The sequence below is a fragment of the Callithrix jacchus genome, chromosome 4 (genome assembly GCF_049354715.1).
Source record: "Callithrix jacchus isolate 240 chromosome 4, calJac240_pri, whole genome shotgun sequence".
In the NCBI taxonomy this organism is placed as follows: Eukaryota; Metazoa; Chordata; class Mammalia; order Primates; family Cebidae; genus Callithrix; species Callithrix jacchus.
In genome coordinates, this window is record NC_133505.1 from 46981471 (window position 1) to 47006320 (window position 24850).

General features: G+C 37.7%; 1 protein-coding gene across 3 annotated transcripts in view; it reads right to left on the reverse strand.

Annotated features, from left to right (window-relative positions):
- BTBD9 (BTB domain containing 9) overlaps window positions 1–24850 on the reverse strand; it is a 500550-nt gene that overhangs the window by 467937 nt on the left and 7763 nt on the right. For all 3 annotated transcript variants that reach the window (XM_054254942.2, XM_035297693.3, XM_008994362.5), the window contains exon 2: window positions 1325–1536. In XM_054254942.2, the coding sequence (XP_054110917.1) occupies window positions 1325–1509 (185 nt within the window). In that variant the 5' untranslated portion in view covers window positions 1510–1536. The remainder of the gene's footprint in view (window positions 1–1324; window positions 1537–24850) is intronic.

Below are 24850 nucleotides of genomic sequence, written 5' to 3' on the forward strand. Positions count from 1 at the left end.
CAAAGGTTAAATATCTACAAAGACATCAAGAACAAGGTCAGTAAGTGGGGGTAGTATATTCCATTCACTCAATACAATCTTCAACTTTCTAAAAGTATTTGAGTTTCTTTTAAGAATATACTAATCACCTAAACGATACCCACATAGAGTTGTTTCAAATTATTTTTGAAAGAAGGCAAGGTATACAGTATTAATAAATAATAAACACAGGCTGAGAAGTTATGACTTAATAAAAAGTGGACTCTTGTAAAACACTTTAATAGTAATGACTGGACCAAACATTTTAAAAGGGAAATAAAGACAAAAGGAAAAGTGTGCAGAGGACAGAGGCTGGTAAGAAATAATGACTAGACCAAGGTCAGATGCCTTGGTAGAGTTGACCACTAGGAAGAAGAGGAGAGTGTTAGAAGTTTTAACAGACTCCTCATTTTTCTAAGCTCCTGGTTTCACCTACAGTGGCATTTTACATGCATAAGATAAGAAGTTTATGAAAAACCATAGGAGCTCTAGCTATAGAGTAAATATTTCCAGGAGACACATTTTACCACGAAATGTCTGACTCTAGGTATTGCTGTCTCTCTTAATTCTGATTATAAAAGCCAGACTGCAGTTATCACTAGATGGTAACTGAAATGTTCTCTAAGCCAATGGCATCTCCATTTCAGGTACCAAGTTTCCCAGATAAATCTCTAACTCTGTGGACCATCTTTGTCCTTACAAATAGAAGAAGATCCATTATCAAGCATAAATTATAACTCAGTAATTCAGTGATGACTCACTTTTGACAAATATTAGGTAAAATGTAGGCTAGTTAAAGATCAGCTTAAGATTTATAACCCTGGAAATCAAGGACTGAAGTAACAAACAATAGCTGCATATAAGTATACCTCTTAGACCTGCTGGGTTACTAACAGGTCCTAGACCTCAGCATTCTCAAACCAAGGGGGTAAATGTGCCCATTAGCAGGTCCAGAGGTCAGTCTACCTACACAAAAAGAAGCTTAAGTCCCATTAGCCATCTACTGTGAGGAGAGGGTGAGGACAACAAAGACTCAGCCTGAGAAACATTCTTGAGACCTTGAAAAATGGTTGATTGGGCACTATCTGGTCTGGGAAACCTTCCAACTCTTTAATTTTAAGATGGCTCCTAAAGGAAAAGGCAATTCTCAAAAAATAACAAAGTCTACAAAGATGAAATCTTTATAGGTATTCAATTGAGGGATGCAAGAATTTGTCATTATGCTTGGTTACATATTTTTCACAGAGCAGAAAATACTAGTGTTTTCTACAGGTGAACTGAATTTTCAAAAAAGTATTACACTTACCGAAAATACTGGCACCTGGCTGCTAAAATCACCCTGTGGGCAGGAAAACGTTTCTTTTCCACAACAAATGTGACGTCGCCATATTCTTCCCCAATCAACAAGGCACCAATATGTTCAGACAAAATGTGCACATGATCAATTTCCCCCACTGCAGTAAAGGGGCGAAGAGGGTGGCTGTTACTCATCTTGTGGAATAGATGATAGTTGTTGATCTATCATATAAAGAAGGAATGAGAGTTAGTGGGGAGAGGGGAGTACACTTAGAAAAATCACATACCATAAACATAGTTAAGTAAAAACTTAAAGTGCTTAGAAAAATTCACATGAGAGAGAGTTAATCAGTGGTATCTTTATTAACTCATTTATTCTAAGAAGCAATTCGGCCTGCTTCCCTTAAATGTACTCCCTTCATTGCCTTATCACACTAGGAAAGCATAAATGCCAGGGTCTCCAAACACTAACAGAATGTGGTGTCATCACAGTCTAGAAAACTGAGTCCAAACACAGGTCCCACATTCCTTAAAGTACCTCAGGAAAAGAAAAATCAACAATCAGAATAACTTCTCTTTCACATAGATATATTGAGTAAGGTTGGATACAATTACACCCAATAGAAAAGTCATTCAGGCACAGATCTAGGCCTAAATTACAAACAGAATAGATGAAATAATGAGATTCCAAATAAAAAGTTTTGGTCTGAAACCATCTCAAATATTTTATTTAAAAAAATAACAATCTTCTGGAGTCACAAAAATAACTTGACATTTATTAATGAACATTTGCAGTAGCATCCTAAGCTTCTCACATTCAACAAAAGAATAACTCCAATATTTTTTGCAAGACTGTAGCTTCTATTCCAAACGTGTTGCTCTGATGATCACGCTGCCAGTGTTTACCAGCACATCATTACATTTTGTCTCATTTACAGGCACCTTCCTTGCTTTTGTATGCAATGCCTTTCTATAAAAGTACCTGAAAATCAAAGGGCTAAAACATTATTAACAGCTTTACATGTAAGAAGGGGTGGGATATAGTCTTAGAAAGTTAAAAATGTTTATATTTTTAATACTGAATGTACTTGCAGGTACTGTTTAAAAAAAAAAAAAAAGTTGGCCAGGTGCAGTAGCTCACACCTGCAATTCCCAGCACTCTGGGAGGCTGAGGTGGGTGGATCACAAGGTCAGGAGATCCAGACCATCCTGGCTAACATAAAGAAACCCCATCTCTACTAAAAATACAAAAATGAACTGGGTCTGGTGGCATGCACCTGTAGTCCCAGCTACTTGGGAGGCTGAGGAAGGAGAACCACTTGAACCCGGGAGACGGAGGATATAGTGAGCAGAGGTTGCACCACTGCACTCCAGCCTGGCGACAGAGTGAGATTCCGTCTCGAAAAAAAAGTTGGTCTTGCTCTGTTTGCTCTATTGCCCAGGCTGTAGTGCAGTGGTGCAATCACTGCTCACTGTAACCTTGAACTCCTCAGCTGAAGTGATCCTCCCACCTCAGCCCACCAAATAGCTGAGACTAAAAGGTGTGTGCCATCATGGCCAGCTAATTAAAGGTACTGCTTTGATAAGTGTAAGTAATGGTCAAGTATGTCAGAACCTTGGCTAGCATTCATATGCCCCAGGTGAAGAGGTAGCTGAAGCTCAGAGGTAGCCAGCTAGTCCTCTGCTGCATTCGAGACTAGAGAAATTGAGCCAGATACGAACTCCTCTACTAGATCTCCACATCTTTTTTAACTCTCCACTTGAGCCACAATTAAAGGCTGAAAAGCTCCTCATCTTTAATCTTCCTCATCCAGTTCCATTATTAGCAAAGTGTGTGCAAAATGGTCTTTTTCTCCTGTGACTGCAATGGAAGATCTTCATGGACCAGGTTCCAAATCTGCCTGCTTCAGTTAACCTACTACCATACACCGACCCTCAAAAGAGGGAGCAACAGCAGTGATGCAGAAGAACATGGAAAATGAGCTAGGCAAGAAGACACCTGCCCCAGGTAAGTGAGCAAAATCCTGATTACCTACAGTAGGAACATCAGAGAACTAGCAGTATAATCCCCTAACTGCCAAGGTAAATCCCTCTCCCTCAACTGCAGCCTTCATCTGAAAGCCCTAAGAACAGAATGATCTCCAGTCACTTGTGTATGAAAGACCAAATTCAGCTTAAGAGAATCTATTTGAGAGTATGAGCAAGTAATGTGTGATACAATAGTCTTAATGTGTATATATAACAACAGCGTAATACGGGAGTTGGCAAACTTTCTATCAAGGGTCAGATAGTACATAAAGCTTTGCAGGTTATACAATCTATGTCAAATGATTCAACTCTACGGTAGGAGCCTAAAGGCAGCCACAGACAATAAGAAAATGAACAAACAATGGCTATGTCCAGTAAAACTATTTCTAGAAAAGATATAGATTAGACTCACAGGTCATAGTTTGCTAACGCCTGGTATAACCCGTGATCAAGAACTGACTGACTGTACTTTAGGCAAACAATCAGAGTGGGAATTTTTTTTTGTTTTTTGCTGGGTTACCCAATTGATGTTCCTATCTATGATCATTTCCTATGTTGGTCAGGAAATTCAGAAAGCTACTGGTACCTGACTTCAAAACCTCATTCCTCTTCAATACAAACTCTCACATCACTATCCAACATTTCAATGATTGTGCATGACTCTAAACAAAACACTTTCCCTGTCTGAAAAGGCGCAATGTATATACCCAATAAATATATTCTCTGGTATAATAACTTTCTTAATATTTTATCCATGTCATGGCTAATAAATTACTTACTAAATGACTCTTGATGAACAATGATTGTCTTTTGGTTAACCAGCTCAGAAGGGAAATTTATAATTCTTAAACTGATATATCATAAACAATATTATATATGTATGTATCTACCACAATAAGTTCTCCAGATCTTTACTTCTCAATATATCTAATTTCATTTTATTTTAATTACGTTTTTCCAAATGGAGACATGAAACTGTTTCGTGTACAGAAAATAGCCACTTAGGATAAAATAAACACAATTTTATTGGCATATAGAATTTTAATTAGACTAGTGATTCTCAGTAAGCTTGCCAAACATTGGAATCACTTGGGGAGCTTAAAAAAAAAAAAAAAGAAGATGCTTGAGTCCCACTCCTTAGAGACTCGTATTTAACTAGTCTAGAATGGGGCCGAGGCACTGGAATCACCATTTTGAAGTGCTTCAACTAAGCAACTCAGAAAAATAGCCACTGATTTAGACTCCTATTGTTGTAGGTTTCCATCTCTTGCTCAGGTGTGCAAATATACAAAAAAAAAAAAAAACAGAAAAAATTCATTTAGGATATAATTTAATTTGAATCTTATTGCAAAGATGCAAATGGTACTAACAAAGTTACCAATACCACAACTTTATACAGAAAATGAGTATTTTTCTCACCAATGGGATAGTTTATCTACAAAGTGATAGTTTCAGTCTACCTACATATATTTTAAAAAGTATGCTTGCTAGGCACAGTAGCCCACATCTGTAATCCCAGCGCTTTGGAAGGCTAAGATGTGAAGATTGTTTGATGCCAGGAGTTCAGGACCCCGTCTCTACAAAAAAAATTTAAAAATTAGCCAGGCATGGTGGCATGAGGCTGTAATCTTAGCTAACTGGGAGGCTGAGTCAGGAGGATTACTTGAGGCCAGGAGTGAAAGGCTGCAATGAGCTATGATTGTGCCATTGCACTCCATCCTGGGCAACAGGGCAAGACCCTGTCTCAAAAAAGAAAAAGAAAAGGAAACCAAATTAAAGTTAAATGGATTAGGAAACAAAGAGGTGAAATAATCAGTATTTGCAGATAATGACTGCTGACATAAAAAAATCCATGAGAATCAACTGAAAAGAATATTAGAGAAAATAAGAGCGGTTCACTAAAGTGACCACATAAAATAATTATATGAAAATATATAGCATTCTTCCATGCCAAAAACAACCAGCCAGAAAATATTAGTAAAAAGATCTGCAGTTTGTAACTGTAAAACACATGTAACACATAGCAATAAACTCATAGGACATGTAAGGAAATCATAAAACTCTACTGAAAGATTTAAGAAAAATACAGAGACATAAGTTGTTTGGGGACAGAATGATCCATTATGATAAAGAGATCCATATTTTCAACTTACCATGGGTGTATCAGGACGTAACCGTATTGTAAGTCTAGAAGCATCATTTATATAAATGTAGCATTTCAATTGAATGGGAGAAAGTAAGAATTTTTTCAATAAAAGGTATTGGCTAGCCATTTGGAAAAAAGTAAGCTGAATATTCACATTAAAGTACAAAATGAAATATATATGGATGTCAGCTTCAGCACTTTCTGTAACAAAAAAAAAAAAAAAAAAAACCTGGGAAAAAACCCTGAAGGCTCATTTAAAGAGAATTGGTTAAACAAATAATGGTACATCTATATAATGAAATATTACATATGATTTAAAAAGAATAAAGTTAGATACTAATGAACTGAAAAAATCTTAGGTATGTGCATTTACATGCAAAAGACAAAACAATAGTAAAACATTTTGCTTAAAAAAAACACTGAAAAAGCAAGAATATACATCAAGTTATTAACTAAGAGTTAACTAGATTGGGGCACACTTTTAAATAGTGTGCTACATACTTCTGTAATGTTTACAAATTTTAAAGTGTTTATTTGTAGTAAAACTGTAAACAAATATTTCAGGAAGTTTGGCCACTAAAATTACAAAATAAATTGGTTTGTGTATGAGATAACAAGTGTTTGGATTTGCCACAACCAATAGAACCTCATTTAGTGACTAAGACAGAAATGGCAAGCAGAGGGACTATATATTATCTGCACAGAGAAAAATTAATTAACAACTTGAAGGCAAGGACACAGAGTTCGTTACACTAAAACCAGCAAGGAAAAAAAAGTTCATTACACTAGGACAGGTAAATCAGATACCAGGGCAGCATGGCCTACTAGGATACTCCATCTGACATATGCCAACTAAAGATCTTTACCTAAGAGGGTTTCAGTGTGACTTTTTCTAGACTTAAGGCAGATTTTCTCAGATGCAAAATGTTCTTCAATTTGCTCCTACTGACTGCCAGTCCTGAAGTCTAAACTTGCTTATCCTCACAGCATAAGGCAAGGGTAATCTATTCACTCAAACTGTCCCTTCAAGGTGCGAGGAAGAACGGTAGAAAGGTACGGGGACGAGGGACTTACACTGAGAGGACATGAGTATCTCAACCAGGAAATGGTGCCTTTCATGGTACCATATACAATTATTAGTTTTGGATTCTGGGACCTCATATGAATTTATTTATTAGGAATGGTGGTATAGAAACTATACTATTTTTCTTGTCTAGTTAACTTTCATGAATTCAAATGCATTAAAAATCAAAAATGACTAAAGCAGCAATACTAAACTCCTGAGGGTTATTGCCTGCTTATTATGCAATAAGAAACCAACACTCATTTGTTCTAACCAAAATAATAAACAAAGTCCATCAGTAAACTGAGAGTACCATATGTAGTACATAATGCTGTAACGCTATAATTGCCCCTTAAAGGGGAAAAAACCAAGTTCACCGAAACATAATTTCTTTACTTAAAGCTCACTTATCTGTTTACAAACTTTACTTTAACCAGAACTAACTACGATTTTTAGAATTAAAGTTTATTCTCCAGTGTTTAATAAGGAAATAGTCAAAGAGTGAGGTTCCGCAAGGCGGGAACACCAAAGAGTCCTTGAACACTGTATGAATCTCCCCTGGGAAGCCCTCTCTGCCCAGTGTATTTCCTGACTGAAAAGCTTTTATGGGAAGAAAGACCTTCTGCTCTTTAATTGCAAAATATAAATTATCTTTCTCTTGAGGAAAGAGATGGCATTTACAAGCATATGGTTTAGCAATTTCTTTCTGCTCTTGGTACCCATGTGGTGTGTAATTTGAAGTAGTATTCCTTAAACTTCAAATTAATATCTCTTGGGGAGATAAATGATGTCCTGTCTGCATCTTAAACACTCTACCCCTCAAAATAAAAATCACATTCTACTTCTCACAGGAAGGGTACTTCACTTCTTTTGATATACACTCCGCCCTTGTCATCTAAAAGTCTAAGGAAACAAGTGAAGACTGACCATACTGCTAGACGTAACCTTGGCTCTGATATTTTGCAAACCAATTCGAAACCTTGCAGAAGAGAATGATCATTCAGTAAAGTGCTACTGTAAGGACATGACTGGAGTTCACATGATAGGATTCCTGACGTATCTTTTTCTCTGGGAAAGACTGAGTGTCCAGTTCAGCTCCAAAGTCTTGTCATTCTATTTTATGTTTGTAAATAAATGTTTTTAGATATGCTCAGGTTTGACCACTAAAGAAATATATCGTAATCCCAGCACTTTGGGAGGCAGAGGCGGGTGGATCACGAGGCCAACAGATCGAGACCATCCTGGTCAACATGGTGAAACCCCGTCTCTACTAAAAATACAAAAAATTAGCTGAGCACGGTGGTGCATGCCTGTAATCCCAGCTACTCAGGAGGCTGAGGCAGGAGAATTGCCTGAACCCAGGAGGCAGAGGTTGCAGTGAGCCGAGATCGCGCCATTGCACTCCAGCCTGAGTAACAAGAGCGAAACTCCATCTCAAAAAAAAAAAAAAAAGAATTGTATCATAAAAAATATTTCACAAGATTATTTTATTGAGTATGCATGTAATTTCAATTACCAGTTACCACATTGATTCTCCATTTCTTTGCCAATGGAAAAACTAGTTTCTGAATATGTATATAATTCGTTCAATAAAAGACTTATTAAGCTCTCTCTACAATACAGGCTCAGTGCTAGGTGACAGAAACACATAATGAAAGTCTCTACCTTTGAAGAATGCATTGTCTACTAAGGAAAGTAGGACTAGATAACAAATAGTGTAAATTCTAAAACTCATAGGCCAGGCCATGATTTTATGAGATTTAGAAAGTCAAATACTTCCATAAGTACCATACCAAAACAACCACAAAGATGCTAAGTAGAATATTAAATGAACAGGAACTCAGAAAATTATCAGTTATATTCTTATATGAGAGTAAGGGTTAATATTCAAATAACTGGCTACATGCTCTCCAAAGTGGGCTGCTCATATTCCAAGGAGACTGCAATACAAACCACAGGAATTTAGAAAGAAAACATTAACACTTATATTGATGTGTTTGTATGTATGTATTTCAGAGATGAGGTCATGCTATGTTGCCCAGGCTAGACTCCTAGGCTCAAGTTCTCTTCTTGCCTTAGCCTTTCAAGTAGGTGGGACTACAGGTACACACACCCATGCCTGGAGTGATATTAACTTTTAACCTGGAAAAATGAGAATAAAAATCAGTCCCTCCCCCCTCCCCCTCCCCTTCTTCTTCTTCTTCTTCTTCTTCGGGAATCTTGCTCTGTCACCCAGGCTGTATTGCAGTGGTGCGATCTCGGCTCACTACAACCTCTGTTCTCCTTTCTCAGCCTCCCAGGTAGCTGGGATTACAGGCACACACTACTATGCCTGGTTAATTTTTGTATTTTTAGTAGAAACGACGTTTCACCATGTTGGCCAGGCTGGTCTTGAACTCCGGACCTCAGGTGATCGGCCCGCCTCGGCCTCCCAAAGTGCTTGGGATTACAGGTGTGAGCCACCACACTCAGTCAGCTTTACTAATTTTTAATAAATGGATAGTATGGCCTCCCTCTCATAATCTACATGTGAAAAACAGTCATTTGTGTTATAAATAGGTGACTTGAGAAAAGAGAGGGAATTCCTTAAAGAGGCAGGGCTAAAAGCACATGATAAGTATTAAGTTAACGTGTGCTTGCTTAAATGAATTTTCTAAATGTTATCTGGTTTTAATAAATTCTTTCTCACAAAATGGCAAGTGAATTATAAAAAGGTTTCCACAGTCTGGGCGACACAACAAGACCCTTTCTCTACAAAACTTTTTGTTTTGAAATTAGCCTGGCATGATGGTGTGGACATGTGGTCCTGGCTACCAGGGAGCTGAAGCAGGAGGATTGGTTGAGCCCAAGAAGTTGAGGCAGCAGTGAGCCATGTTCATGCCACTACACTCCAGCATGGGTGACGGAACAAGACCCTGTGTGATGGTTAATATTGAGTGTCAACTTGATTGGATTGAAAGATGCAAAGTACTGTTCCTGGGTGTGTTTGGGAGAGTGTTGCCAAAGGAGATTAACATTTGAGTCAGTGGACTAAGAGAGGCAGACCTACCCTCAATCTGGGTGGGCACCATCTAATCAGCTGCCAGCATAAAAGCAGGAATGCAAACAGCTGACTTGCTGAGTCTTCTGGACTCCATCTTTCTCCCACGCTGGATACTTCCTGCCCTTGAACATCAGACTCCAAGTTCATCAGGTTTTGTACTCTTGAACCTACACCAGTGGTTTGCCAGGGCTCTCCAGGCTTTGGCCACAGACTAAAGGCTGCACTGTCAGGTTCCCTACTTTTGAAGTTTTGAGACTCAAACTGGCTTCCTTGCTCCTCAGCTTGCAGATGGCCTAATGTGGAACTTTACCTTGTGATCTCTTGTGATCTCTTCTTGCATACATCTATCCTATTAGTCCTGGCCCTCTAGAGAACCCTAATGCACCCTATCTTAAAAAATAAAAAAGTTTTCCACAACGAAACCAATGATTGAAGGTAACATTGTCAATATAAACAAATAATAAGAAAATGGCCAATATGACAACTTTACTACTTAACAGTAGTAAAGATTTTATAAGAAAGCGACACTTGATTATTTTAAATGATTAAATAAATCATTTGAAACATACAATATAATTAACAATGAACTTTCACACAAAAAGCGTTAAAATATTTCTTGAACAAATATGTATTTGTTGGATGTTTTAATCTGAAAAGAAGCTTAAAATAAAATTAGAATCCGGTAACAAATGGACCATTTTACAGTAGGGCCACTGAAAGGACTTTTTATCTAACAACAATGGCTACTATTTATTGAATACTTACTATAAGCCAGACACTGTCCTAGCATTTTATATATATCATCTTACTTAACATTCAACTTGTACATACCCAGTAAGTAGCAGATTCAGAAAGGGTTTGTGAAGGTCCTGAACTTAAAAGACCTTGCTACAGTGAATGTAAGATGTCGGAAAGGATTCTGACTCTGACTTCTAGATCTGCCAGCTAACTCCTCAGAGCAGCACTTCTCAAACTTTAACATACCATCTTCAGACCAGGTAAAATATGCCAAGAGTGATAAGAATCAAATGCTATTTTTCACTCCTCTTTGGGAAGATTACATATAGATGTGCCTTGCTAATACAAGGAGAATAATTAATATTAGAATTGCAATATACAACCTAGTCACTTAAAAGTTACAGAAAAGAATGCTGTTAATACATATACGCATCAATATATACTACAGGGTTAAGTGAACAACTTATAAGAAACTTAATTGAAAATGAAACAGTAATTTATAATGAAAAAATAATTGAAACCAATGAAAAGCTCAACTCAACATATACTGATGATATATGCCTTTCTAAAATGTAAAGTAATTCCAACTTATGCATGTTCACAGGTTCATACGTGAAGCTTTGCAAAGTTGCTATGCAGTGCACAGTATCCAAATTTCTTAGTAGAAAACTTAAATTAGAATCCTTTATAAACTGTAATATTATGCTAATGTAGGTTTATGTATGCCACAGTTTCCATACTCTTAATGCTTCACTTGATTGGTTATCAGTAAGTTGCTAAAGGATATACATAAATAAAAGACTATGAGATTTCCTGCTATTCACCAATGTGTTTTGGACCAGTGGCCTTGGGCCATCTTTTGAGAAGTGTTCTTCTGGACTATGAAATGCTCCAGGCTCACTTTGTATAATAACTAAGTCTGTGGTGGCTGGGAGAAGCTACTCCTTTATTATTTATTATTTAATCACAAAATATCAAGACTCCTAAGGCAAAAAAAAGAGGCCCAATTTATAATTTGCCAAATTATTTTTATTTTCTATCCAATTCAAGCCTTTCTCAGTCTCTCTGGATTCAACCTCTTATTAAATCATCTTTCCCGGCCGGGCGCAGTGGCTCAAGCCTGTAACCCCAGTACTTTGGGAGGCAGAGGCGGGTGGATCACAAGGTCAAGAGATCAAGACCATCCTGGTCAACATGGTGAAACTCTGTCTCTACTAAAAATACAAAAAAAAAAATAAGCTGGGCGTGGTGGCGCATGCCTGTAATCCCAGCTACTCAGGAGGCTGAGGCAGGAGAATTGCCTGAACCCAGGAGGCAGAGATTGCGATGAGCCGACATCGCGCCATTGCACTCCAGCCTGGGTAACAACAGCGAAACTCCGTCTCAAAAATAAAATAAAATAAATAAAAAATTAAAAAAAACATCCTTTCCCAAGTAACTGTGAAAAAAAAAAAAACAAAATCATTCAAATCAGATATCTTCCAACAAAATAAATATCAAATGACCCAACTGAGCTTCATTCTACTTTTAAGTCCCCCAAAATCCTGAAGCTTTCTTCTTCCTTCCCTTCAGAAACGATCAGGTGCAAAAACTGATCAGGTTTTCATAATCTAAGTTCTAAATGTTTATCTATAACCTACCTCATTCAGCCACCAAACATTCCCCTGTCTTTTACTTCTCATTTGCTCTAGTATGTTATTCCTTATAAGGCAATCTCCCATAAAATAAGATGACTTTTAGGAATGACAAGTCATAGATTGCAACTCTAAGAAGTTGCTATCACTTAGGTATTTCAGAGATTATATAACTATCTTTTTTCATACTCTCAGCCTTATTGGTCCCGAGTCACTGAAAACTGCATGATCTGTATTCTGGGAACAGAAAAATATATGCACCTAGAGCCAAAAAGCAATGAAAAAGTCATGATGAGTGCAGAGGTTATTAGTTGTAATAATATTTGAAAACACAAGACAAGCCATTTCTGTTTAATTTCTTCAGTGGCAACTTATGGGTCTGTAATACTCTTGCTCAGATTTAAATTATATGATATTTTCCTAATTAATAAAGGTTATTACAGCATGAACTCCCATTAAAGCAGTGGAATCATCAATTGCAGCAATATAATTTCTTTGTAGCAAAGCTACTGTGAACATTTGCATTACTGTCTGTGTAAAGGAAATTGGCTTTTCATTTGTAGAATGTTGTAAAAATGTTCTACTGTGCATACTTTCACTACTGTTTGTTAAATCCGGTATCTTGGCTATTTTCTGTGGAATTGTAAAATAAAAAAAGATCAACTCAGAAATTTGTACAACATAAAATCTTGATTTATAAGTGTATTTGTGCTATTCTAGAATATAATCCAAAGGAAATGTTCCACAAATTATACTAGTATTTTGCTCTTTTTCCCCCATATAACCTGTTCCCCATTTGTTTTATGAACATTGACTTTATGCCAACTCTAACATAACATTCTCTACTGTGATTTTTAAGAAAGCAGCAGCAGAAGAAAAAGAAATTCAGAAACAAGTATCCCCATGCAGTCTAGGAGTACAAAATGACAGCTTAGGAGCCAGTTACTGGCTGTCCAAAAATTATAGCCATTGACTGGCTGAACTAAGGGGCCACCAAATTGACCAAGAATGCTTCCAAATCCAAATCTATAGTGTGTATGTAAGAATAAAGGAATGAACAGGCACAACTCAAGCCAACAACTTCCATTTTAGGAAGAAAAAGGCTTAGGCAAAAAGCGTTTATAGCATGGGCAACAAAGTGAAATCTCATCTCTTCAAAACAAACAAAGAAAATATTAGCTAAGCATGGTAGCGCACACCTGTGGTCCTAGCTACACTGGAGGCTGAAGCAGGAGGTTCACATGAGCCCTGGAAGTCAAGAATGCAGTGAGCCATAATCACTCCACTGCACATCATTCCACCGCACCGCAGCCTGGGTGACCAAGCAAGACCTTGTCTCAAAAAAAAAAAAAAAAAAAGAGCTTAAGTCCAAGAAGTCCATGTCTCTCCCAGTATTAGGAAAATAGACTTCTATAAAACTGTCAGCCTTTCATGTTTCAAGCTTAATTTTTCCACCAGACTTCCACAAACCCCCATGAATAAGCCAATTTGTGGCCTGCCTTTCGCCGCCTTCTGTCCACACATACACTTCACCTACAGGGTGGGAGAATAAAATCCAATTAAAAAAAAGAGAGAATAATATTTCTTTTCCTTCTGTTTTAGAACAAAAATGCTAAAGGGTAGTAGATGGTTCTTCTGTATTCTGTGCACTAATACCCTCAAGACACTAATGAATAATTGATGAGCTTATGATTAGGTTGCTATCCTCAGTTTTGAATAACATTCATGGACCAAATTTAATTCACATCTAATATTGAATTCTCTTTCTTTTATCATGATTGAAATATGCATCAAGGCTGATCTCTGTTCCTTAGAATTTCATCAGTTGATTATTTACCTGAAGTCATAATCTTGGTATGTGACCAACTCAGCTAAAGCACCAACTTGGGATGTCACTGACACAAATTCTCATAGCCCGTCAAAAGAAGATACTGGAACTATGGCTTTGTAACAGAAGCTTACAATATAGGCACCTTAGAAATAAATATACTGATACAAAAAGAAGAGAACCTATTTACATTTCATAAGCAGAATATTTTCTGAGGGTCATTTGTAAAAGAAAAAATAAAATGTGGTTAATGAATTTTTTAAATGCTAGATTTCATTAGTTGAAATGGCATCACACTATTTGACAAACATAGAGCCAGCAAGTGTAGCAGAAATGTTGTACCAGACAAATGTCAACTTCTCAGAGTTTATATAAACCAAGAAGTTTACATTTTACTTGGCTAACAGGAATCAGCTGCTAACGACGAAATAAGATTCATAAAGTACTCTCTTTGCTGTAGCCACGGTAATTCTAAAGTAACCCATACACCCTGTGGATAAAGTGAGGTTTAAATAATTAAAGAAGGTAGCTTTTTAAGGATTTTAAATGAAAGATGTTCCATGCAGACAACACAGCCAGGGGAGGAGACACTCAGTGGCACTAACGGAAAATGTGAGACTGAAAAGGAAGTTTGCTTTGAGTAACAACAGAGAAGAGACAGAAACAAATAAACACTGTGGTAGAACCCTGCAATATAAAATGTGCCTAAACTATGATGTCTTCATAGGAACAAAGATCAGAAATGGCAAAGTACTCGTAGTTCTGTGGGGGGTGTCATTTTAAGCACCTTAAAAAAGGGAAAGGAAGGTGAAGCCACATTCTGTAGTCCTTCAAGCTCTAAAACTGTAACAAAATCATGTATGTAGTAAACCATGTTCTTGTATACTGTAGTAAGTATAAACTGGTTCAGCTTTTTGGAGGTCAGTTTGGCACAGTCTATCAAAATTGTAAATATACATTTCCTATGGCCCAGCAATTGTGTTTCTAAAAATACATAAGGTTATTAATTACAGCATTGCTTGTAACTGCAAAAAGCTGGGGGGACTAAATGTTCATCAATACAGTGAATGGAAAATATATTACAATGCATCCACACAATACAGCCATCAATAAGAATGGAATAGATCTGTATGTTCTGACTTGAGCACCAAAGCATAGTAAGTGACATGAGCAAGCAGATCTCAGTACAATAGGACCCATTTATTTAAATATATGGAATACATGGGAGGATATATGTGTATCTAAATACATATATGTATATGTACATGCCTGGCATCTGGAAGTACCTAAATATTTATTAAGTATTAAGCAAGCATACACATAGAAAAAAGAACTGCAAGTACAAACATCATACTATTGACAGCAGTAACCTCCAGAGGGGGAAGACAGGAAATAACTGGGAAGTTTTACGATTAAATTCAATGTATTTCTGAGTGTTTCCTTCTTTTAGAACAAGAATGGATTTCTGTTTTACATAAATGACATTTTGAAAAATTTAAACAGTGGAAATTATTAAAAGAGTCAAAAAGATGCATTTTTTAAAATGCATTTTCTTAATAATATAGATGACCTCCTACTTGTGCCAAGAAACAATGCAATGAGACATGAGCAAACACTGATGCAGATAGAATTCGAGTTAAGAGACTTTTTAGAATTAGCTAAATATGTGCCCAAATGCAAATCCTGGAGGGCAGTGACTAGGTCTTTATTCTTGGTGTTCCACAAGATGTAATAAACAAGATTGTGACACTAAACACAAATGTGAGACTCCATGTGAATCTCGAGAGTTGATTATAAAATATATGTGTCCATCTTAAAAATATCTCTCAACTATTTATCATCAAATATTTTCATTACGAAGTTCACCATTCCCCTCGTATTCAGTGGGTATTTGGTTTCCTCATTTCTACTTTACTTTCTTATCACACTTTTTTTTCTCATTTTTTTCCAAATGTATTCAAACTTACAAAACCACTTAATTATCATACCACACCTTTCTCTCAGTCTCTAGCAATTGATTACATTAGTTTTTGTTTTTCAACTGTTAAGTTTATATATACTTTGAGTGGAATGTAAACAAACCTTAACAATGGTATTATCCTGAAAATCAACACCTTAAAATCTCTGACATATCATTATTCAATTTTTCCATTCACAAAAATATAAAACTCATGGTCAGGTGTTTCTATACAGTGCACACATATGCATTTTCAGAACACAGGAAGGCTAGGACTCTGTTCTTTCTATACTTCTATGTTAGTTAGTTAGTTAGTTTAGTTACAATGAGTAGGAATCTATGAAAAGCAAGTGTTTAAGAATGGAAGTTCATGAAGTAAATGATTCACATAGCTGAGCTCCAAGAATGTCTGCTTTTCAACTAATATTCAAGCCAACAATTGGTAAAGGCCTACTCTGAGCCAAGCCCAGCTAGCCACAGTGGAATAAAGAGCAGGTGATACCCCAGATACCAACTAATAAAGATTATAATCCTTCTCTTGTGCTGTACCTTAGCGATCATAAGGCAAAAGATAACTATGATTCCTTCTTCAAACACTCCCTCCACGATCAACAAAAGATGACATTCCAAAAACAAATTCTATATAAGCCTTAGAATTCGTTAAGTCTTTTCCTTGGAAGCAATGATACAACATCTGGTGGCCAGCCCACAAATGCCTATTTATTTCCAAGGTGACTTAAGGAATGGAGTACTATGGAAATTAACCATGATGAGTAACAATGTGGGGAAATGCAGAGTCTCAATTTGGAAAGAGAAGAACCTTACTAGCCTCCCTGCAATAAAAGGGCTAACTCTTTTCCACTCTCCACACTCTCCCCACCCCCAAATCCCTTCAAGTCTGAGACTAAGGGATCTGGGGGCAGTCACTGTATCAGACCCAGAAATTACTACTCTTACCTTCTTTCCTTTCAATTGCCTCATCTGCTGATTTTCAGCAAGGTTTGCTCTCTCAAGCTCATGAGGCAATAGAAATGCAGCGTCTGACTTTTCATCAACTCTCCTGTCACTTTGGAGCTGCAATGGCCACAATGGTGGCCACTTGCCACATGTGGGAACTAAGCACTGAAATATGGCAAGTCCAAACTGAGATGAGCTGTAAGTGTAAAATACAAATTATATTTCAGACTTAGTTAAAAATTTTTTTTTATTGAGTAGCTGTCAAAATGGTAATATATTAGGCTTCATGAAATATATTAAATGAATTTAAACTGGTCCTTTCTACTTTTTTCTTCAGAGTAGCTATTAGAAGTTTTAAAATTACATACAAGGTTTGCATTTGTATCTCACATTATAGTGCTGTTAGACAGCACTGCTTTAGAGACTGTCTGAGGAAAGGCAGTAAAGGGTATCCAAAGTCACACTGCCAAAACTAAAATCTCATGCCAGGCATGGTGGGTGACTCACACTTGTAATCTCAGAACTTTGGGAAGCCAAGGCAGGTGGATCACCTGAGTTCAGGAGTTTGAGACCAGTTTGGCCAACATGGTGAAACCCCGTCTCTACTAAAAATACAAAAAGTAGCTAGACATGGTGGCGAGTCCCTTGTAATCTCAGCTACTCGGGAGGCTGAGGCATGGAAATTGCTTGAACCCGGAGGTGGAGGCTGCAGTAAGCCAACATTGTGCAGCACTCCAGCCTGGCAACAGAGTAAGACTCTATCTTAAAAAACAAAAGAAAACAAAACAAAAAAAACTTGGCACCACCACTTAATACTCTGCAACCTTTGATACATTATTTAACCTCTTTCTAGACTCACTTTTCTCTTCTATAAAATGTGAATAATGATAAAATGCTACCTGAGGGGGCTGTTGGTAGAATTAAATGAGGCAAAGTAAAGCAATTAATATGGCACCTGGAATATAATAAACACTCAAGAATTACCACTATTGCCACTATTACAACTAAGATTATTGTTCACTACTGGCATATGATGAAGAAAAAGATAAAGGTACAAATATCTAGAAAATAAGATGCAGAGAGGGCCCAAATATTGGCAGCTCAGAGAGAACACTCCATTTAAATCCAAGGCGACCCATTAAAGAACAGGTCCATTCAACATATACATGAAGGATATATAACTGACATCAGATCCAGAAAACACAGCTCATACAGACACATGCATTACTCAATGACGGCATTCTGTGTATTTCCTGCACATTTTGTTTCTATATGTCAGAGAGAGCAAGGGAATAAACGATTAAGGGGTATTGACATTCCTGTAGCCATGTAAAGAACCTCAATTCTGGGAGATGTGGGCCCTACCTTTCCTCTCAGCAAAACAGCTGTCCTCTTTGGCTTTTGGTAACCTCATTTGTAAATTAGAAAACAGGGCTAAAAGTTCTCTGAAGTCCCTTCCAACTATGAATATTCTTTTCCTCTCCTTCCAAACAGCTTTGTCAAGTCTCACCACAACCCTTACCACCATAAAAACATCCAACTTAAGCAGATTTTGCCGGTGAGGGGCCCTCCTGTTTGTTTACCTTGTTCGCAGGTTAGTGAGAGCCAGGGACATCGAGCTGCTGGCTTTTCTGAGTTGTCAAGTCTCTTCTCTCACACGTCCAGGTCTTTTACTATTGGAACTTTTTGTATGCTCCTTGTCTGGCTAATTCTGCCTCTTTCAAGCCTCAGAAAAGGCTTTAAGCCCTTGAGCAGAAGCCTTCACTGATGCTGCCAATCTAGGTCAGCTCTTCAGTCAAATTGTTTCCACCAGCACTGCCCTATCATACCTTGCTATGATTTTGTTACTGACCTGTCTTGTTGGTAAGTAAGCTCCCAGAGGACAATAACCAGAATACAGAGACTGCAGGCACTCGACTAATGCTGAATAACATCTTACTCATGTTTACATCCCCAGTACCTTACAGTGACTGGCACATTTAAGTCCTCAAAATTAACAAAAGAGGCCATACAGATATTAACAGACCACTTTTCCGAATTCCAGATCCCTATATACCATTGCGTCCTCAAAATTAACAAAAGAGGCCATACAGATATTAACAGACCACTTTTCCGAATTCCAGATCCCTATATACCATTGCCTACTTTTACATTTGCACTTACTTTTCTCAAAGGTACCTCAAAACTGAATTCACACTCTCTATGACCCTTCCCAGTAAAAGCCTATCCTTATGCAATGTTCCCTAGCTCAGTCAATCCAGCTGTGGAAGCCAGAAAGACACTGCCTTCCATCTCACCCCCAACCGAATTCATCAGCAAGTCTTTTGTTTTTACCTCCTAAGATAGCTCTCAAGTTGAGTTACTTCTTTGCAACCTCCATGCTATCATTCTAGTTCACTCCACCTTCACCTCTCACTCGGACCCTCACATAGCTCCTAAGTGATCAACCACCTACCACTCAGACCTCCTCTAAACTGTCCTCCATGCAGCAGAGAGAATTTCTTAAATTACAAAACTGACTATGAACTGTTTCCCTTAGCCTCTCCCTCCAGCACTCCTGTCCCTACTTAAAACCCTTCAGTGGTATCCCAAGGCTCTTAAAAGAACCACAGAAAAAAACACTTAACTGGGCCTGCAAGGCCTGTGGAATTTGGGTCCTGCCTAACTCTAATCATTCCCCTGATGTTCCCTAGCACTGACATGCTCCTTTATACCATAGGGCCTTGGCCAAAGTTGATCTTGGGTTGGGACCACCCTTCCTCTTTTCATCTTCCATCATCAAGTGCAAATCAGCTGCCATTTCCTCAGGCAGCCTTTCTTGACCCTGGTCTAGCCAGCGCTCTTGTCTTCTGCACTTAAAAGGCTGTTCTTTTCCTTCACAAATTGTATCTCTCTTATATTTATACATTTCCACCCTTACATGCCATTTCTCCACACAAATCTTTTGAAAATATAAATCAGGTCAGTCACTCCAATGCTTAAAACATTTCAATGCCTTCCTATCCCATGCTGAATAAAAAATCATATTCCACCAAGATCTATAGCTTTGCAACCCAAACACCTCCCTGAATTTATTTCCAACTCCTCTCCCTGCACATTCTGCTCCAGCCACACTGGCCTTCCTGTTCCTTAAACACAGTCAAAGCTTATTACTCATTACCTTCCCTCTACCAGAATGTTGTGTTCCCAAAGCTTCACACTACTGGCCACTCACCATTCAGATCTTGGCTCCCTGACCACCCTACATACCCTACTACATTCTTCACTCCCATACTGTTTCTAACATTCTACTCCAATTGAATTTCTTCACTGCTCTCAGCCCTGGAAGATAACCTCCATGAGAGCAAGGGTTCTGCCCTATTCACCTCAGTGCCAAGAAAAGTACCTGCCATAGAGAGTAGGTACTCAATACCTGTGTGAATGCCTAGCTATTGCTGTCCTTTTTTCAAATAACTGAACTCCACTGACAGTGAAGAGTTACAGATATGCGGATGAGATAATATTGACCATGGTAGGCAGAAATGTAGGATGGCTCCCAAGATCCCTGCTCCCTGGTACACATACCACCTATATAATCCCCTCCCCTTGAGAGTGAGCAGGACTTGGAAATACGGGATAGTTACTCCATTTACTTTATATAAGACTCTTGTAGCTGACTGGAGGGAGATTTTCCAAATAGCCTTTAAGAAGCAAGCTGCCATGTTGTGAGAGGCCCATTGACTAGGACTTGGGAGTGGCCTCTAGGAGCTGAAAGCAACCTCCAGCTGACAGCCAGCAAGAAAATGAGGATCTCAGTGGTATAATCAGAACCAAATTCTGCTACCAACCACTGAGCTTAATAGAGAACCCTGAGCCTCAGATGAGATCACAGCCCTGCTGACACTTTTATTTCAGCCTAGTGAGATCCTGAGCAGAGAAGCCAGTTGTGTCATGCTTGGACTTTTACTTACATAACGGCCATCAATGCTATCAGATTCAATGCCCACTTTTTATAACAAATATTTTATTATACCGACCTATTATTCTGAAATAAGATTCAGAGATACACAACCTACTAAACACTTTTTTTAAAAAATGCACTAGCAAGCCAGGCATATGTCTAATAGTCCCAGCTATTCGGAATGCTGAGGTGGGAGGACTGCTTGAGCCCAAGAGTTTGAGACTTACCTGGGCAACATAGTGAGACTCCCATCTTTAAAAAAATAAAAACTTGCTTCTCGGCTTCTTGGCTAAGATCAAGTATAGTAAAAAAGTAAAAATAAAAATAAAAATACACTAAGTATGCAACAGAATGGTACACAAAATCCTAACCACCCCCCCAAGAAAAACACTAACTATAAGGCAGAAATAAAAAATAATAATTTATAATGAAATAATGTTTTCTCATAAAATTACACTAGAAGACAAAGATGCTCCTATAAATTTTCATAATGCCCTATGAGGGAAGATTCCACTAATAAGAACTGGTTTCAAGGGGTAGTGTACCTAGAATACATGGACTTCAATTGAGGAGAATAGTTAATCTTAAAATGTCTAGTATTTGCTAAGTTGTAAGTTATATCATGTTGTAAGGCAATTTTGATAGTTACATTAGTATTATATTTTTATTCTAACCTTTTTCCAAAATGGACTTGGGTTTGAAAGCTTCGTAATTTCCCTTTTGTCCTTCTCCTCCTCAATTATTAAGTACTCACTGAGTACATGGCACTATTCCTTGAAATTAATTCTCACAATTAAGTAGACCTTTAAAACTTCTAATTCATTTCCCAACTCACATTTTTCAGATGTGAAGAGAAAATCATCATCATCTACTGGCTCATTATACATGCTATAAAATATTTCACCCCAGCTGTGAAGTTGGCCATAGTAAATATATTTTGTTGCCTTAGTCAAGATTTATGATAATATAATAATGTAATTTTAAAGGCCACATGCCAAAGTACTTCCTAAATTAATAAAAATACTTAGCACTTAACCTATAACACGCTTTAAAATCATCACACAATCTTGCAGATAGCTATTTGCCCATGTGCCCAGGGCTAGTAACAATTGATGGAGAGCCTGTCACCAAGCCTATTTACTTGATTTATTTTACAGTAGCCTTCTAAGGCCATATACATAATGGGTACTCACTTTGTGATGGGAAAATGAATTATTTGGTCTGGACAACCTGACAGTGTTACTATTAAGTTATTAATTCACTAAGGGGGAGTAATTCCCTGAATAGCCCTTTGTTAGCCCAAATAAGAACACTGTTAGTAAATGTTCACAGATTCCTAGAACCTAGAGCTGGAAAGAACTTAAGCATCATAACTAGGACTTTTTACAGATGAGAAAACTGAGGGACTTGTTCAAAGTCACAGCCATTGAAAGGCAGAACCTGGGATAAGATAAGGAGAGATACCGCATCTCAACTTCCTCATTTAGAAAATGGGCATAACCAGCTGCCCCCACAGGGTAACTATGAAGATAAAATAAAACACATGGCTGGCCGTGATAGCTCATGCCTGTAATCCCAGCACTTTGGGAGGCCGAGGCGGGCAGATCACAAGGTCAGGAGTTCGAGACCACCCTGGCCAATATGGCGAAACCCCATCTCTAATAAAAATACAAAAATTAGCTGGGCATGGTGGCAGGCGCCTGTAATCTCAGCCACTTGGGAGGCTGAGGAAAGAAAATCGCTTGAACCAGGGGAGGTGGAGGCTGCAGTGAGCTGAGATTGTACCACTGAACGCCACCCCGGGTGACAAGAGCAAGAATCTATCTCAATCAACCAAATCAATCAATCAATCACATGAAGGACATAGTACAGTGCTTCACATGTAACAGTCATTTCATACTATCATTTTCCTCCTCACAGTTTCCTCCACAATCCCCCCAGTCATGGGTCGGTCATTTTTTTTTGTTTTTGTTTTGGCCAAAATATAATTTAGGATGATGCACTTTGGCGATGATTTTCTGACATGTATATTGCATTGACAACAAATTATAGAATTGGAGTCACCTGAAGGCTACAGAGGAAGCACCTGACCCCAACTCTCTTAAGTCTATACTCCCCAGAAGTTTTAAGGACTTTCAATTTGTTGGACTGAGCCCAAGCCAACTTCCCCAGGGTTGAGAGTATGCAGTTTAGAGCCTTCTGCTCAACCCTGTGCTCCACACATACTTTTAAATTTTTTTTAATTTTTGTGGGTACATATAGGTATATACATTTATGGGGTACATGAGATGTTTTGATACAGGCATGCAATGCATAATATTCACATCATGGAAAATGGGGTATTCATCACCTCAAGCATTTATCCTTTGTGTTACAAACAATCCAATTATACTCTTTTTAGTTATTTTTAAATGTACAATTATTATTGACCAATTAAAAAATTATTGGTCATCCTGTTGTGTTTTCAAATACTAAGTCGTATTCTATTTTTTGTTTATTTGTTTGTACCCATTAATCATCTCCCACTAGATTACAAGATTTTGTGGGCAGGAACCACAAGTTATTCTTATTTGGACCCAGAGCACCTAATATTACCTAGCAACAGGTCAACACATGTTTGCATGGATGAAAGAGAAGCTGCCTGGGCATCTCCTTCCTAGTTCTACCTGAATTAGGTCAATTCTTATCATCAAGGAGCCAAACCATACTCGAATTCAACTTATATGAATTTAACTATTTATATGGAAGAAGTTAGAAACAGTAGGAGCTACTCAACACTCCACTCAGTGACTACATGCTCCTTGCTGTAATCAAGCCTAAAACTAAAGGTGTAAATGATTTTAGAAGTTTCTCTATTACTGGTAAACAAATGAGGAATTAATTGAAGGCCCTAAAGCAGCACTGACCACAAAGAGGTAGAGAGGTAGTAGAACACAGACATCCCGCCTTGGGAGAATTAACCTTCCTTAAAAAACTCAGCTGGTGATTTCTCCCCATCAAAAGAATTTAATTACCACTGAAATAAATGGCACACAATTACTTCGGTAAAGTATACATATTTTAATGTTTAGGTAATTAAACCTCTCATCTAGGAGTGACAGAACAGTAAAGAAAGCGAAGAAATCAATGAAAGCAATGCAAATGCATACAGAGTTATTACTACTTTAAAGCAGCAAATGAATTATCTGAGAGAACTTCACCAACCCACCAATTACACCATGGCAAAGATGGCTTCACAATGGTGCCTGTAATGCAGGTGGGAAAATAAAGGTGGCACTCACGAAGTGAGGTGCTGATGAGCCAGGTTTGAGGTATCATATAAAACTAGTAAAATTAAATTCTCATAATCCAAATTAGCTCATTTTTGGACAAGCTTATATTAAGAAACCCATGACATAGAACTCTGCAGGCATTAAGGTACTAATATGGAACAGCCTCCAAGATATAATGAGAGAAAAGCAAGATGCAGTACAATACATATGTGCTTAAGAATAAACATTAGAATATACCATATATATGTGGCATATTTCTGAATAGATATGCAAGAAACTTTATTATTTTCAATCTCCCCCAGTACAATGGAAGCTCCATTAAGGCGGATCTTGGCCTATTTTGTTTACCCCTGCATCCCCAAACACTAGAACAGCACCAGAGTTGGCAGTGAACCAATGTTTAGCTGTTTCAGAGAGGAGGAACTGGACCTCTGTGAAGTCAGGACGGGAGAGGGACTTAATCTCCACTGTAAACACTTTCATATTTTAAAATTTTGTGCCATGTTTATAAATCACCTCCTTAAAAAGTCATTTTTTAAACAAGTGGTTAGATGAGATGTTACAAAGATTTATTAGACTTTCATCTCCAGGACTTTATCAAGGTACTAACTAAAAACTGCAGCATGAGTATTAGCAGGCTTGATAGGAGTGATGCACATGCCGTTAATAAAAAGGATCAATAATAACTAGAAAATTTTAACTGGTTTAACCACCTTAGAAAACAGTTTGCTATTATTTACTAAAACTGAAGCTCTGCCTATCATGTGACTAAGCAATTGTAGAACTGCTCCATATATCCTATAGTAAGGTGTGCTTGTGAGGCATGTGCAAAAAGGTCATAACTTTTTTATTGATAAACAGATTATCTACCTGGGAGTGGCTAGGAGTAAGGTAGAAGGGATACAAGAAATGGGAGTAACACTTCTCAGA